This window comes from Moschus berezovskii, chromosome 12 (genome assembly GCF_049115385.1).
Source record: "Moschus berezovskii isolate FMDL1 chromosome 12, NW_MosBer_1.0, whole genome shotgun sequence".
Lineage (NCBI taxonomy): Eukaryota > Metazoa > Chordata > Mammalia > Artiodactyla > Moschidae > Moschus > Moschus berezovskii.
Window position 1 is genome coordinate 66801694 of NC_142471.1, and position 17610 is coordinate 66819303.

At 40.5% G+C, this 17610-nt stretch overlaps 1 protein-coding gene and 1 non-coding gene across 2 annotated transcripts in view; both read right to left on the reverse strand.

Annotated features, from left to right (window-relative positions):
- Positions 1-1249: 1249 nt before the first annotated feature.
- LOC129555964 (cytochrome P450 2C23-like) overlaps positions 1250-17610 on the reverse strand; it is a 28562-nt gene continuing 12201 nt past the window's right edge. Inside the window, exons 3-9 of the mRNA XM_055425926.2 lie at positions 14067-14216; positions 13284-13444; positions 12597-12773; positions 9562-9703; positions 7519-7706; positions 5194-5335; positions 1250-1904 (exon numbers count right to left, since the gene is read on the reverse strand). Coding sequence (XP_055281901.1) covers positions 1723-1904; positions 5194-5335; positions 7519-7706; positions 9562-9703; positions 12597-12773; positions 13284-13444; positions 14067-14216 — 1142 coding nt within the window. The 3' untranslated portion in view covers positions 1250-1722. The remainder of the gene's footprint in view (positions 1905-5193; positions 5336-7518; positions 7707-9561; positions 9704-12596; positions 12774-13283; positions 13445-14066; positions 14217-17610) is intronic.
- LOC129556027 (U6 spliceosomal RNA) lies at positions 11067-11173 on the reverse strand. Its single transcript, XR_008685872.2, has one exon. It is a non-coding gene; the product is annotated as a U6 spliceosomal RNA (small nuclear RNA).

A 17610-nucleotide genomic window follows, 5' to 3' on the forward strand; every position in this document is an offset into this window, starting at 1 on the left:
TACTCCTTTCCCAATTTTGAACCAGTTCATTGTTTTATGTTAACAGTTAGCTGTTGCTTCCTGACCTGCATAGAGATTTCTCAGGAGGCAGGTAGGTGGATAGTATTCCCATCTCTTTCAGAATTTTCCATAGTTTGTTGTGATCCACACAGTCAAAGTCTTTAGTGTAGTCAATGAAGCAGAAGTAGATGCTTTTCTGGAATTCTCTTGCTTTTTCTATGATCCAGTGGATGTTGGCAATTTATCTCTGCCTTTTCTAAATCCAGCTTGAACATGGAAGCTCTTGGTTCGTGTACTATTGAAGCCTATCTTGGAGAATTTTGAGCTTTATTTTGCTAGCGTGTGAGATGGGCGCAATTGTGTGGTCGTTTGAACATTCTTTGGCATTGCCTTTCTTTGGGATTGGAATGAAAACTGACCTTTTCCAGTCCTGTGGCCACTGCTGAGTTTTCCAAATTTGCTGCCTTTCATATTCAAGTGCAGCACTTTAACAGCATCATATTTTAGGATTTGAAATAGCTCAGATGGAATTCAGTTAGACTATAAGTCCTTCTTTTTTAAGGCTGAATAATACTCTACTGTATGTATATAATCACACTTTGTTTATCTACTCTTCTGCCAATGGACATTTGTGTTGTTTCCACCTTTTTTGGCTATTGTGAACAATCCTACTAGGGACATGGGTGTGCAAACATCTGTTGGAGAATTCAAAAGAATAAATTCTTTTGAATATATGCCCAGAAACTCAGCTCTACTTTTAAAGCTTATTTCCCTCCCAATGTCCTGGAGCCTGGGCTGCCTCATGATATTTGAATCATCCTTCTGTGGCAGCTGCTGCTCATAGCACTCCACTGGGCCCCCACTGGGCTGTTGCTCTAGCCATTCTCTTCTGCATCACTATTCTCTTGGCAATAACAGTCTTTTCTTGCAATTTACCCTCTTGCCTCCAAACCCCAGTCCTGCCCCTCATTACTTTCTGAAGAAGATGTAGTTATGCGTATCTGAATCCTACCTATGCACATGGTTTGACTTTTATCCAAGGTGGCTTCCTGGCTCTCCATGTAAAGCAATGGCTGCAAATAGATGAAGTGGGGCCAGGGGATTTGTGATGGGGGTTATCATTTCATCTGTTTATCTTATTTTAATTGTAGAGTGTCCGTAACTCAAGGAAAGGGATATTTGAGACTTGAAATAAAGTCAAACATTCACAGAAAACCTGCTGTGGAAAGAAAGGATTTATTTTGTGAATGTGGCAGAAATCATGTAAGTGCTTTCAACGGGAAATAGGAAAAAATACACATAGGCCATTATATTCTCTATTTTGAAAATTATAGAATATCAGCCTATCTCCAAAGGCACAGAAAAAGTGAAGGCTCCACTATTTGCTGATAAAGGCCTTCTGTGGGCCTGAGCTTGGTTTGGCTGGATCATGGTTTATAAAGTACTCTGTAGGGTATAAGATATTGTTTTACCCCTGGAGTTTTCAGGATCCAGCTCCTTTTTTCAAGGAATTTATAGATTTAAACAAATGTCCATCAAGGTTTTAGTGAGTAGTGTTTCTGTCCTGCAGTACAGGCAGGTTCTTTACCAACTGAGCTAGGAGGTAAGCCCATGTTTCTGTCCTAGGCAGAATTTAAAATGAAAAGAGACTATTGGGGTGGGAGAAGTAGTGAGAAGAAAAAGCTATTTTGTTTAAATTGTTAAAAGAGAAAAGCTCTCTTTTTATCTGGGGATAAGGCATAGCTTGAAGGGTGGTGGCATGTTGATCACTCCAATAACAATGGGTTTGGTCTCTATGTCCTTTGTCTCCCCCAAGGGTTTCAGGACAAAATTTTGCAGAATGGTGGTGAAGAACAGGAACAGCTCCATGCGGGCCAGGCCCTCTCCAACACAGGCCCGTTTCCCTGAAAGGAGGAGACAGTTCCATTAGCTTGGTTCAAATTAAATATTACAATAGCTCATATTCAAATACTACAAACTCTTAACAGCCACTGAAAACACTGGTCAGAAAAGGGACAGCTCAGAAACTGCTAGAGGACGATCAACTGGTTCAGTTCAGTTCAGTTCAGTTCAGTCTCTCAGTCGTGTCTGACTCTTTGCGACACCATGAACCGCAGTACGCCAGGCCTCCCTGTCCATCACCAACTGCCAGAGTCTACCCAAACCCATGTCCATTGAGTCAGTGATGCCATCCAGCCATCTCATCCTCTGTCGTCCCCTTCTTCTCCTGCCCTCAATCCTTCCCAGCATCGGTCTTTTCAACCAAGTCAGCTCTTCACATCAGGTGGCCAAAGTATTGGAGTTTCAGCTTCAATATCAGTCCTTTCAATGAACACCCATGACTGGTCTCCTTTAGGATGGACTGGTTGTATCTCCTTGCAGTCCAAGGGACTCTCAAGAGTCTTCTCCAGCACCACAGTTCAAAAGCATCAATTCTTCGGCACTCAGCTTTCTTCACAGTCCAACTCTCACATCCATACATGACCACTGGAAAAACCATAGCCTTGACTAGACGGACCTTGGTTGGCAAAGTAATGTCTCTGCTTTTTAATATGCTGTCTAGGTTGGTCATAACTTTCCTTCCAAGGAGTAAGCGTCTTTTAATTTCATGGCTGCAATCACCATCTGCAGTGATTTTGGAGCCCAGAAAAATAAAGTCTGACTCTGTTTCCACTGTTTCCCCATCTATTTGCCATGAAGTGATGGGACTGGATGCCATGATCTTAGTTTTCTCAATGTTGAGCTTTAAACCAGCTTTTTCACTCTCCTCTTTCACTTTCATCAAGAGGCTCTTTACTACTTCTTCACTTTCTGCCATAAGGGTGGTGTCATCTGCATATCTGAGGTTATTCGTACTTCTCCCAGCAATCTTGATTCCAGCTTGTGCTCCCTCCAGCCCAGCGTTCCTCATGATGTACTCTGCATAAAATTTAAGTAAGCAGGGTGACAATATACAGACTTGATGTACTCCTTTTTCTATTTGGAACCAGTCTGTTGTTAAATGTCCAGTTCGAACTGCTGCTTCCTGACCTGCATACAGGTTTTTGAAGAGGCAGGTGAGGTGGTCTGGTATGCCCATCTCCTTCAGAATTTTCCACAGCTTATTGTGATCCACACAGTCAAAGGCTTTGGCATAGTCAATAAAGCAGAAATAGATGTTTCTCTGGAACTCTCTTGCTTTTTTGATGATCCAGCAGATGTTGGCAATTTGATCTCTGGTTCCTGTGCCTTTTCTAAAACCAGCTTGAACATCTGGAAGTTCACAGTTCACGTACTGCTGAAGCCTGGCTGGGAGAATTTTGAGCATTACTTTACTAGTGTGTAGATTGAGTGCAATTGTGTGGTAGTTTGAGCATTCTTTGGCATTGCCTTTCTTTGGGATTGGAATGAAAACTGACCTTTCCCAGTCCTGTGGCCACTGCTGAGTTTTCCAAATTTGCTGATCAACTGTTACAGTTCCTCTAACAAACCAAAATTTCTCTAAAGAGATCTATGCTCTTAATTCAGTAGTTCTCCTGGGGATTTATCTGCAGGAACTAGAGATTCACCAATGAGGATGTCACTTGCATTACTATTTATGACACTGATGAGTTAGATGAAAACTAGACATACATCTATATTAGATTAATTAAATAAGTCATTGTGCAACTATCTTGAAAAAATGCCACCTAAACATGTTTGTATGGAAGATTATTTAATACCACAGGCTGTCTTTTAAAAACATATTAACTGTTATTTTTGAAAATACTAATCAAATAATTGTGATCCACACAGTCAAAGGCTTTGGCATAGTCAATGAAGCAGAAATGGATGTTTTTCTGGAACTCTCTTGCTTTCTCCATGATCCAGCAGATGTTGGCAATTTGATCTCTGGTGTTTTCTGAAAACTGCTTGAACATCTGGGAGTTCACGGTTCACATATTGCTGAAGCCTGGCTTGGAGAATTTTGAGCATGACTTTACTAGCGTGTGAGATGAGTGCAATTGTGTGGTAGTTTGAGCATTCTTTGGCATTGCCTTTCTTTGGGATTGGAATGAAGACTGACCTTTTCCAGTCCTGTGGCCACTGCTGAGTTTTCCAAATTTGCTGGCATATTGAGTGCAGCACTTTCACAGCATCATCTTTCAAGATTTGAAATAGCTCAACTGGAATTTTATCACCTCCACTAGCTTTGTTCATAGTGATGCTTTTTAAGGCCCATTTGACTTCACATTCCAAGATGTCTGGCTCTAGGTCAGTGATCACGTTATCGTGATTAGGAGATCCAACCAGTCCATTCTAAAGAAGATCGATCCTGGCTGTTCATTGGAAGGACTGATGCTAACGCTGAAACTCCAATACTTTGGTCACCTCATGTGATGAGTTGACTCACTGGAAAAGAGTCTGATGCTGGGAAGGATTGGGGGCAGGAGGAGAAGGGGACGACAGAGAATGAGATGGCTGGATGGCATCACCGACTTGATGGACGTGAGTTTGAGTGAACTCCGAGATTTGGTGATGGACAGGGAGGCCTGGCGTGCTGTGATTCATGGGGTCACAAAGAGTCGGACACGACTGAGCGACTGAACTGAACTGAACTGAATCAAATAATTGACTAGGATAACAAAGAAAAAAAAATATGTGCTGAGTCATCTTAAGCTATCTTTATGACCTTATGAGAAATAGCAACTGGGAGCCAATCAGCTCTTGAAAAGAGGCAAGGGTATGTGGGGCTCTGGATTTCAGAGGGGAAGGAAGAGAATGAAATGACCAAAGTCCCTCTGATGGCCTCTGGTCTAAGAATCAGAAAATTATACAATAATGTTTAATCATTTTAAAAGAAGGAAGAAACCTAAACATTCTGTTTTAGAAAAGTTGTATATACAAAAGGGAGATCAACAGGTAAGAGTCTACAAAAGGAGGTCCCTTTGTTTTCTGATAATGTGTGACATCTGAATTGAATTTATTTGCCTTGATTTCTTTAAAAGCTGGCATTGTATTTAGTCACCAGATAACAAAATAGTCCTTGAAAGACTTCTCTGATCCTATTGGTATACAGACTTAAATGGCTCCATCTTGATTTAGAGGGTTATAGAAGATTGATTTGATTAACTTTGCAATCATTAGTGGATTACTTTACTTTACATTCAGTAAAGCTATAAGTTGTTCAAAAGGTTCATGGGTATGGTTTGGATGGTGTGTATTTATATTTACCAATGGAAAAAGCCACGAAGTATTTTGTTTTCCTGAAGCTGCCATTTTTATCCAAAAAATGGCCTGGGTCAAACTTCTCTGGGTTAGGAAACTCCTTGCAGTCGTACAAGACGGAAGACAGTAACGGCAATACAGTAGTACCCTAGAACCAAGAAAGAGAGTGGAATGGCATGTTATCATACTTATCTTTGGTTCACAAAAGGCCTAACACTTGTAATTACAGTGGATTAAACAGGACAGAGCTTGTGTGAGAGCTTTCTCACCGTCTTGTGTGAGAGGTTTTTCATACCCACTATCATACAATACCTTTTATCGAATAATAAGATGGTTCTTGGGGGGAAGAGCACTCTTACAGTCAATTGTTCAAAAACTAAGATTTGCAGCTCATATTGTTCAGACATGTGCTTTACTAGAATTGCCACATCAAATTGGAAGAGTTCACTTTTCACAATTTTTTTCTTTCTGAATTCAGGTGTGAATGTAAGAAAATAAGATATAGTACCTTGTAATCTACAAAATCTATTGGCTCAAACCCCACCTCCTCACTTCTAAAATGGCGTGTATGTGTGTATGTTTGTCACTTAGTCATGTCCAGCTCTTTGCGACCCCATGAACTGAACTGTAGTCAGCCTGGTTCCTCTGTCCATGGAATTTTTCAGGCAAGAATACTGGAGGGGGTTGCCATTCCTTTCTCCAGGGGATCTTCCCAACCAAGGGATCAAACCTGGGTCTCCTGCATTGCAGGCAGATTCTTTACTGTCTGAGCCACCATATGCTTTCCTCTTTGCCCCATTAGAACTTGTGAGGTTTAAATGACAAAATGATAATGACCATTGATACAGGATGTTTCACATTTACCTGACACTGTGTTTAATTGTTTTTAAATGTCATTTAATCCTCACTTCAACCATATTCACTAGGATCTTGTTTTTTTGGCTCATTGTATAAATGCAGAAATTGAGATTCAGAGAGAAGAAACAATTTACTTGAGGTTATTAGCAAGTGGCATGATTAGAATTTGACCCAACTTCTATCTGATCATAAAGCACCCCTATTTAAGCGAAAGCCTCCTCTTTCCATTTTTACATCATTTTTTATTTCCTGAAACATTATTTCACAATTTTTGGAGTAGGGAATACATGTACATGATATATAAAAAAAGTCAAAGTGAAAATAAGTTTCTTTTTCCTATACTCAAGTTCCTTGGTTTTCTTCTTAATGTAATCACTGCTATCAGAAATTTATTCCTATTTTATTATAGGTGGGCCTTCCCTGGTGGTTCAGATGGTAAAGAATCTGCCTGCAGTGCAGGAAACCCAGGTTCAATCCCTGGGTCTGGAAGATCCCCTGGTGAAGGAAATGGCAACCCATTCAAGTATTCTTGTCTAGAAAATTCTGTGGACAGAGAAGCCTGGTGGAGTCACAAAGAGTCAGACATGACTGAGCAACTAACAGAGCAGAAACTCTTTAATATTATCAAAAGCACTTTCTGTGTAAATGAGATTACCATATGGTTTTTCTGTAAATCCTATTTCTATGGCGAATTTTATTAAACCAAATTTTCTGGTGTTAGACCTTCCTGTGTTCCTGATTACCTTCACTTGCTGATGGTATAGCATTTTTAATGTGATACTAGACTCATGTGTTAATAGACTTCTGCACTGGGATTTGGCAGTAAGGTTGGGGGCTGTTTCAGTTTTGCAGTAGTCTGGTCAGGTTTGACACCTTTTCTTCCTCTTCTACACTCTCGTAAAACCCAATCCCTTAATCACTACAGAAGACTGACTACATCCCCAGTGTGCATGTGAATGTTTTGATCATTGTTAACTATATGGGCAGCAATGTCCCAAATGTCCTGGTACATGAGATCTTGGGAGGAAAGAATTTGGGTTAAAGAAAGTTGACACTTGATTACCTTAGAGCTGCAGATACACTGTCTATCTCTTCCCCCTTTTTAAAATCTATCATGGAAAATCAGATTTCTCTTCCCACAAGATTCATACTAATGCTAATCACTTCTCCCTTAATATATCCTATTATACATGAGAGTGTGAGGACCCTTGGAAGCCCTGGGTTAGCTTCCTCATTCCAGGAAGGCAGAGGCAGAACCACAGAGGTGACACAATGGCCTGAGAGTACACTGCATAGCAGTGACGGATTTTAAACCCAGCACATGTAACTCAGGCCTTGTGTTCTTTCCATGTCTCTCAACTGCCTCTCTTCCTGAAACAGCTACAATGCCTCTAACAGGCCCCATCTACCATGGGGTGGGGTGGTACCATGTTGCACCTTCTATCTCAGCCAGCTTTCCAAGCCACCTCTAACCTTGGGGATGACATATTGTCTGAATTTCGTGTCCCGGACCACAGTATGGGGTAAGTTAGAAGGAATGAGGGTGATATATCTTTGTATCTCATGCAACACAGCCTCTGTATAGGGCAGGTTCATCTTGTCCTTCAGGCAGGGACTTCGGGCGCGTCCAATCACACGGTCAATTTCTTCATGAACTTTGGCTGCAGAGACATGAATCATGAATCCTTAAGAGATGTGTTCCCTGGATACTTGGAAATGCTTACAATGTGGAAAGAAAGTGGCCTGGAAAAGGCTCCCAAGGTCAAAGACATGTTGCTAAACAACCCACAGCTCTGTTCCTCATAGAATTTCTACTTTCTTTCTTTCTTTTTTTAAATTTCAATATAATATCTTTATTTTCAGAATATTATTTTTTAAATTAATTAATTTATTTTAATTAAAGGCTAATTACTTTAAAATATTGTGGTGGTTTTTGCCATACATTGACATGAATCAGCCATGGGTGTACATGTGTTCCCCATCCTGAACCCCTCTCCCACCTCCCTTCCCATACCATCCTTCAGGGTCATCCCAGTGCACCGGCCCTGAGCACCCCGTCTCATGCATCGAACCTGGACTGGTGACCTATTTCACATACGGTAATATACATATTTCAATGCTATTCTCTCAAATCATCCCACCCTCACCTTCTCCCACAGAGTCCAAAAGACTGTTCTATACATTTGTGTCTCTTTTGCTGTCTTGTATATAGGGTCATCGTACCATCTTTTAAATTCCATATATATGCATTAATATTCTGTATTGGTGTTTTTCTTTCTGGCTTACTTCACTCTGTATAATAGACTCCAGTTTCATCCACCTCATTAGAACTGATTCAAATGCATTCTTTTTAATAGCTGAGTAATATTCCATTGTGTATATGTACCACAGCTTTCTTATCCATTCGTCTGCTGATGGACATCTAGGTTGCTTCCATGTCCTAGCTATTGAAAACAGTGCTGTAATGAACATCGGGGTACACGTGTCTCTTTCAATTCTGGTTTCCTCAGTGTGTATGCCCAGCATTGGGTTGCTGGGTCATATGGCAGTTCTATTTCCAGTTTTTTAAGGAATCTCCACACTGTTCTCCATAGTGGCTATACTAGTTTGCCTTCCCACCAACAGTGTAACAGGTTTCCCTTTTCTCTGCATCCTCTCCAGCATTTATTGTTTGTAGACTTTTGATAGCAGCCATAAAATTTCTGTTTTCTATATTGCTGCAAAGACCAGAGATTTTGCTTCAGTAAACATAAAAGCTGCATTAGGTGTATCCTTGGCCTCCTGCCTGAACTGGTTTGTCCTCTTGTACAGGTGAGGAGATGACCTCTGTGCAGGGATTAAAGTTTACCCCAGATTCCTGGCAAAGCAGCTGCAGAGGGGAAATGTTTAATCCTCACTCTAGTGGGAGCATCTCCTCTATCAATCTCATCCAGTCTCCTAACATTTTGTGGGAACGGCAAACACCATTTTGTTGAACAAAATAAACACTGGCTTTCTAAGACCTGTGCTCTGAGAACATGATTGAGAAAATTGAGCTAGTTCAATTTCATTTTTGAATTTTAAATTATATTGGAGCTAAAAATCCCCTTTGGGGAGACTGATCCATTTACAAGATGAAAAAAGCAAACGCCTGTGAAGTAAAATAACTTGTTTGAGGTCACACAGTCAGGTATTGGTGGCTAAGAATGAGAATCCAAAATGGGAACCCATGCATCCCTCATCTAAATTGGGGTGACTCTTCAATATTATATCATATATAGAAGAGCTGGGATTCAGAAGCTCGTCTGCTTTTAAACTTAAAAAGTCTTTGATTAGCAAAAGTCTCTCTTCCTTATCAGCATCATTTGATAGAATTTTGATCTGTAAAACCAAACCACATGGGTGGCCCTATGCATGATGCTCACCAAGGCTGTCCAGAGAAAGAGAAGTTGTCACAGACAGTAGTACCTTCCCACCTTCACCAGTGCCAGGAGTTCCTATTTCATCCTGAATAAATACTTAGGATGTTTGCTGTACCTTGAACCTCAGGGTATTTCATTAGGAGCAGGAACGCGTAACTCAGGGTGGCAGTGGTTGTCTCTACTCCTGCTGAAAACAGATTTGATCCACAGGTTGCTAAGTTTTCCAAGTGAAATTCAGACTCTGGGTTCTGTTTCTCCTGTAGATGGCAGAGTTAAAAAGAAGGCAATGGCTTATCAGAGCTCTATGATCACACCCCATCACTAGTAATAGGCTTCATTTTGTGAATGGTAGGGTAGTAGATTTTTAAAAATCAGTCATGGAATTGAAACTTCTGGTTCAAATCTCAGGTTAGTCAATGATCAGATATATGCCCTTGACAAGTTACCTTACCTCTTTACTCAACTTCATCATTTGTGAAACTGGAATATAGGACAGAATATACCTCATAGGGTTATTGTAAAGATGAAAAGAGATACTAAGTGTAAGGTCTTGGAACAATTCTTCTTATATACAAACACTCAGTTAACGGAATCTTCTTTTATTATATTTAATGAAAAAGACTAGATGATAAATTCAATGTGAGCACAGTGTAGAGAAATCACTGGTTTGGAACTGGTCTGTTTCCCTCAGACCAGTGTACGAAGCATGGGAAACTGATACCACCCCAGCCCTTTAGAGTATTGTAGTGAAGAATATAGAGGTCAGTTAAATATTTTGTTAAACTATGATAAGTGCTATGAAAGAAAATTTCAGGGTAGTATTTGAGTCATCATTTTACTCCTTTTGCCAACCACCATGGACTGATAGAGAGTTGGTATGAAGGAAAAGTTTTAAATGACTGAATTAAGAACCTAGCTAATTATTTTTTCTCTTTCCCAGACAAACATCTAGTCCTCTGAGGGCCAACAACAAACTTTTCCATCAGAATGAAGAGGATATTTCAATGCACATTGTTGATGAGTGGAGTGAGCTTGAATATCTCTACTAACTCCAGGGAAATTTCTGAGAAGAAAAGAGAGCATCATCAATGCCTTCCTTCAGCATGTTTTCTAAGGAAGTCAAGCTTTCTAAATCAGCCCTCTCAGAGATTAAGAAGGCTAAACAGGTTACTATTAATTAATCGTTTGCTATAACTTGCACACTTATGATATAATTGCACAGTGTTCTTCTTTTGCTTATTTATGTATATTTGGGGAATTTAGTTGCTCAGTTGTGTCCAACTCTTTGCAATGCTATGGACTGTAGCCTGCCACGTTCCTCTGTCCATGGAATTCTCCAGGCAAGAATACTGGAGTGAGTAGCCATTCCCTCCTCCAGGGGATCTTCCCAACCCAGAGATCAAACCTGGGTTTGCCTGCTTTGCAGGCAGATTCTTTACTGTCTGAAATAACGCTTTACTGGGGAAGCCCCAACTTTGGCATAAATGAGGTTAATTTTACAGGGGTCAAAGAATTATTTTCAGATTTTAAGTTGTTACATATGTATATATATTGAAATATCGTTTTTTTCAGAAATACAAAAACTGGAATTATATTGGTTAAAAGTCCTGCGCACACAACAAAAATACGGAACACTTCACAAGTTCGCGTGTCACCCTTGCACAGGGGCCATGCTAATCTCCTCTGTGTCACTCCAGTTTCAGTGTCCAGGCTGCCAAAGTGAGCACTGACTATCCTTTGGCAGCCTATTGTTTGTCACACTTTTGGCTGTTTTCCTACTGATATCCTCATGGACATTGATGCTGGTATCTTATGCAGTGATGTTCTAAGAGCTGGTGGCTGTGTGATACTTGCTATTCAATATGTTTAAGACCATCGACGGTTAATTATAATGTATTTTTTCAGAATCTTTTATCCATCATTAGTTTCAAATAACAAAATTGTTCCATGGGGAAACACAACCCAGTTTTTATAATGTATTGGTCTACAGCATACTACCTGGGAAACATTGTGGCAAACAGTGGCAGACTATGGGTGTGTAAAGAGGATGTGTGTGTCTTTTAGCCACATGTGGCAAACAATGGCAGAGTATGGGTGTGTAAAGAGGATGTGTGTGTCTTTTAGCCACATTAAGATAAATATATGCTCAGAAACATGCACATATACACGAATATGTAGCTCATCATAAATATATACTGAGAAGATTTCATTAAATGCTAGTGTCCAAGTACAAGAAGTAAATAGAAATAAAAGGAAATAATATGTATAATATATATATTTTTAGAAAACTTATGAGTTTTTGCCCAACTAAAAAATTTATGACATTTTGATTCCACTTGTTTGACTTAGTATGAATAGAATACTAGATTTCTAATTTAGAAAAATAGATATGCAACAAGCAACAAAGGTTTATGTATAGCACAGGGAACTATAGTCAATATCTTGAAATAATCTATAGTGGGAAATAACTTCAAAAATAATATATGTGTATATGTATAACTGAATCACACATACAAAAAAGAATTCTACTTTTTGAAATTTAGTAATGTTTATCTTATTGCCAATTTTTCTAAATGTTCTATGGACATCTAATAACAACACATGAAATACAAAATTTTAAATATATTTGTGTAGGATATGATCAATATAAATTAATTAAATACAAATTTATTACATTTAAATTATTAATGACATCATTCAAGATGCTTCTATTCTGATTTTTCTGTACTTGATAAAATATTCTCAGAGAAATGTTAATATTTCTCACATGATTGTACATTTTTTCTTTTTCTTTTCCCTTATGTTTCTTCTGATTTTTGCTTTATGTATTTTTGCTTCTTTGTTGTTAAGTTGTCTAAAGGTTTGTGGTGTCTATCTTCTTTTTGAATTGTACCTTTTATTGTTAAAAATATATATATCTTTGTTTCATTTAAAATAAATTTTAAAAAGAAAAAAAAAGAAATACAAAGGAAAAAGAGGGCTTTTCCTCTTTTAAAATTTCTGCACTATGAAAAATTTCTACTACTGTTAATAGCATACCCCATTGCCACAAGATATAAAAATATCTTACCTACATGATGTGATTATGCTTTCCTGCATTCCTATGGACTGATAAAATATAGTATCAGGGTAAGATGTCATGTACAATACCTGCTCCATCCTGATGAGGAAACAGTCAATGTAGTCTCGAGGGTTATTATGATTTAGGGACTTCTGATGCTCCTTCACTTTTCCCAGAACAAAGTAGTTAACATCCTTAAGCCTTTTTGAAAATGCTCTGTGCTCTCCAGGGAGAGGCTTTATGAGTTTTGGCCATAGATTGTAAATCTAAAATGAGAACAAAAAATACACAAGCAATTCAGTTTGTGAAGAGACACCAGGGTTTCTAAGTGGAGCACCAAACTCTCTGCAGGATCTGGCCAGGCAGAATCCCTTCCTCCAGACTTCAAGCTAAAGAGAAGGGAGGATGACTGTCCCAAACACGAGAGTCACCCCTTCTCATCTCCTGCTCAACCACCCTCAGCCAACCTCAGAGTAAGAGAGGGGGAGAATGTGCACAGGAGCCTTAAAAGAAATGCAGGGAACTGGGAACATGACGTCTTGTTTTGAGGGAATCACCTTACAGAAGAGAGCAGAAGGCAGCCTTCATAGGTGCTGGTGTAAGTGACACTGTACTAATCCACTTGACATAAGACACACACGGAGGGAAGGGGACAGTGCTTGCCTTGGCACATGCTCATGGGGCAAGGCGGGCAGCTTGCCGCTCTTTACCCTGCTTGTGGGCTCCCAGTGTGCCCAAGAGGTCAAGTGCAAGAGTAAATGGAGACTTGGCCTTACCTGGTTCCAGGGAGAGCTTACTCGATTAAAATTTTTATTTAACAAATCCAGCAGGGATTGAAAGGTCTTATCTTTGTAGTGGAAACGTTCATTGAAGAGGATGGAGCAGATCACGTTGCAGGTAGCACAGGACAGGATAACGGCAGGGTTAAAGGGCTGAGCTGGTGTGAAGAAAAAACAACTCTAACACTTAGAATCTTCATCAGCCTGCATTAGGGTTTCAAGAAGATGGCCTCCCTCCTCCTCAGATGGATACTTATATTTTATTTACTCTAAACCTCTTCAAATTAGGATGGAAGCATCTTCTACTAATATTAATACTATATGCTCTATAGTATTATACTATGCTACTACTAGTAGTTGTTATATTATTCAGTGAATACGGTAATAGTCATAAGAGGAGCAAGTAATATTATAGAATGTTTACCATATACTGGATACTGTGTAAATGTTTTGCAAACTGTATTATCCAACCCTCAATCTGAGGTTTGATTTTTAGCTGCATTTTTCAGATGAGGAAACTGCACCTTAGAGAAATTAAATAACTTGTCCAGATTTACACATCCAGTAAGTGCTGAAGTTGGGAGATGAATCCAAACAAAGGGATTCAAGGATCCTAAGTAACAGCTTTGAGTCATTTTCCTCCTGCCCCACTTTTCCTTGCCAATGCCCTGGTTAATAGAGCAGATTGTGGACTGCTGATCATCTCCTGAAGGAGGAGCTTTGGTGGGAAGGGCTGTACACAGTAGCCCCTTGGCCCAAAAGATGGTCCATGGAACACACCCTCTGATTTCCTGAGCTCCTCCACCAGAAACTGGGCCTCCTCCTGGATCCTCTCCTCGAGGCTCCTCTTCCCCATCCCAAAGTCCCTTAGGGTCATGAGGGAGAAGCGCCGCATTTGCTTCCATGTGTCTCCATTGCTGAAAAAGAGTCCTAGGAAAAGAAGCAAAGAGCAGAAAAGTGGTTTTGCATCATAGAATCGGATCAGCTCCCCAGAAGCTGATCTCTTGTGTCCACCCTGCGCTGTGGCCACTGCCTCTTATCAGGAATTTAGCAACTGGCCTTTGAAGAGCCCAATGTATTCTTTGGTTTGGGTAAAATATTTGTCACAAAGAAAATAAAACCCAAGTTCTGGTCCAGAGGGCAGAGGTGATGGAGACAGGGGGCAGGATCATTGGCACATAGGGAACATGCCCAAGTGTGGGAAGGGCCATCTGTTTGGTTTTGTTAAAGATGGTAAAGACTGGCATGTGGTCTCACAAACCCCTCTCCTGAGTGTCTGTTTTTGCACTTAATATCCCTCTGACTTGTGGTTTAGTTCTATCCATGACTTCCTCTACTAGAGGATTTGTGACCCCACGGACTGTAGCCCGCCAGGCTTCTCTGTCCATGGAATTCTTCAGACAAGAATACGGGAGTGGTTAGCTGTTTCCTTCTCCAGGGGATCTTCCCAACCTAGGGATCGAACCCCGGTCTCCTGCATTACAGGCGGATTCTTTACCAGCTGAGCTACTAGAGTGGGTAGCCATTCCCTTCTCAAGGGGATCTTTCCAACTTGGGGGATCGAACCTAGGTCTCCTGCATTGCAGGTGGATTCTTTAAGGTCCAAGCCACCAAGGAAGCCCCTATTAGAGGATAAGCAACTGCAAAGCAGAGCAATAGGGAATATGCATTTCTATTCACCTCTGAATTTACTACAGCTGTTAGCTAATCTAAACTAGAAGGAACTCAGGAACAAAGGAATTCAGTATGTTCACACCCAGTGCTTTTTCATTTCTTCCTCTGTATATGTCCTGAATTTTCTATTTCTCTCAGTGTACCACCAGTTTCATAGTACCCCAAACCCACACCTCTGGGCATTTTCACATCCCTCTCGCCCTATACAGCTGCATTTGGTAAATCCTATCGACGCCACCTTCAAAATGTCTTTCTCATCTGTCCCTTCTTGTCAATTCAAACTGTACCACCACACTTCAGCTTCTAAGGTTATGATCATCTTCAAACCAGTTTCCTAGAGTTTCTAGGTTCCTCAAAATCAAATACAAGGACAATTTTTCTGGTGCTAAAAAGCATTCAATGGATTTCCCTACACCCACCTCTCACCATAAAGAAGGCTGAGTGCCAGAGAATTGATGCTTTTGAACTGTGGTGTTGGAAAAGACTCATGAGAGTCCCCTGGACAGCAAGGAGATCAAACCAGTCAATCTTAAAGTAAATCAGTCCTGAATATTCATTGGGAAGACTGGTGCTGAAGCTGATCTCCAATACTTTGGCCACCTAATGCAAAGAGCTGACTCATTGGAAAGACTCTAATGCTGGGAAAGACTGACGGCAAAAGGAGAAGGGGATGACAGAGGATGAGATGGTTGGATGGCATCACTGACTCAATGGGCATGAGTCTGAGCAAACTCAGGGAGATAATGAAGGTCAGGGAAGCCTGGCGTGCTGCAGTCCATGGGGTTGCAGAGTCGAACACAACTTAGTAACTGAACAATAACAAAAACAACCCCCTACCCCCCCACCCAGTCTCATTATGATATCTTTAAACTCCTCAATGGAGAAGGCAATGGCAAGCCACTCCAGTACTATTGCCTGGAAAATCCCATGGATGGAGGAGCCTGGTTGGCTGTAGTCCGTGGGGTCGCTAAGGGTCGGACACGACTGAGAGACTTCACTTCACTTTTCACTTTCACACATTGGAGAAGGAAATGGCAACCCACTCCAGTGTTCTTGCCTGGAGAATCCCAGGGAAGGGGGAGCCTGGTGGGCTTCTGTCTATGGGGTCACACAGAGTCGGACACGACTGAAGTGACTTAGCAGCAGCAGCAGCAAACTCCTCAAAGCTTTCCATCATTCTCTCCCTTGACTCTAACTCTGAACCCCAAAAAATCATAGATTAGTGTATTAAGACTATGGACTATGGTTATTGGTTCTGGGCTCTAGAGTTAGGCAAATTGAGTTCAAGTCTGCTAGAAAAGTTTCTAATTTGGATGAGCAGTTAACTTCTGTTGCCTCAGCTTTTCATCTGTTGAATGGAAAATAAAAAATATCCTCCTCATGGGTCCATCATAGTAACTGAATATGGTAATACATGTGAAACCCCTAGCATGGTATCCGGCACACAAGACGTAATTAATAAATATTAGCTATTATATAATTATAGTTATTACAATAATAATTCAAGTCAATAATAATCCAATTATTATAATGGCTAACATTTATAATAATTATTGATAGCAACATTATTATTATGATTGAACTTTAGGAATATTTCCATCTCTTCAAATTTTTAACTGTTTTTAAATCTTTAAATCAAAAGGCAATCATAAATGTGGCAAAATTATTTATTTAATCCTTAATTAGACTTTCAAATATTGCCGTATCTTTTGCGCTTCATTTATTCTTCCATTTATTTAATAAATCTCATTTCTCTCTCAAAGGCATTTTGCTCACCATCCCGCTCTACAGGGGTCAGATCATTAGCCACTGCAGTCCCTGAAAGGCATTCAGGGTGGAGACCAGGGGTGAGGCACCCTGCGCTCTGAGCCGACAGAACAGGCCATCATATACTGAGACATTCTCAGGAGATAAGTTTATGAACTCAATTTCATTCATTTTCTCATCCTTCAGTTCAGTTCAGTCGCTCAGTTGTGTCCGACTCTTTGCAACCCCACGAATCACAGCATGCCAGTCCTCCCTGTCCATCACCAGCTCCCGGAGTTCACTCAAACTCATGACCATCGAGGTGGTGATGCCATCCAGCCACGTCATTCTCTGTCGTCCCCATCTCCTCCCGCCCCCAATCCCTCCCAGCATCAGAGTCTTTTCCAGTGAGTCAACTTGTCGCATGAGGTGGCCAAAGTATTGGAGTTTCAGCTTTAGCATCAGTCCTTCCAATGAACACTCAGGATTGATCTTTAGAATGGACTGGTTGGATCTTATCCTTAGAAAAGCACTAAAATCAATTCAGGAGACATCCAATCCTTGTGACTAGGAGCAGCCTTCTACCAAGATGGGTGTTGATTGCAAGTACCCCCTTCACCAAATCATTTTATATACTGACCTCCCTGTCTAGCTCTTCAGAGTTCTTCAGAGCTACCTGAGGGGCTATCTCCTGGGCTCTAGGCCTCAGTAAGTCCCCACATAAAAGTGAACTCACAGCTCTCACGTTGTGCATTTTTTGTTTAGTTGACACCTGCTATGCATACAGCAGATCCTAAAAACATTACTACTGTGATCGTTCATGTTTATATTTTCCCACATCTTGTATTATCTCTCAAGATGGTTTCTACAAACAAATTACTCCATCATTGTTAATGTCTCTTTG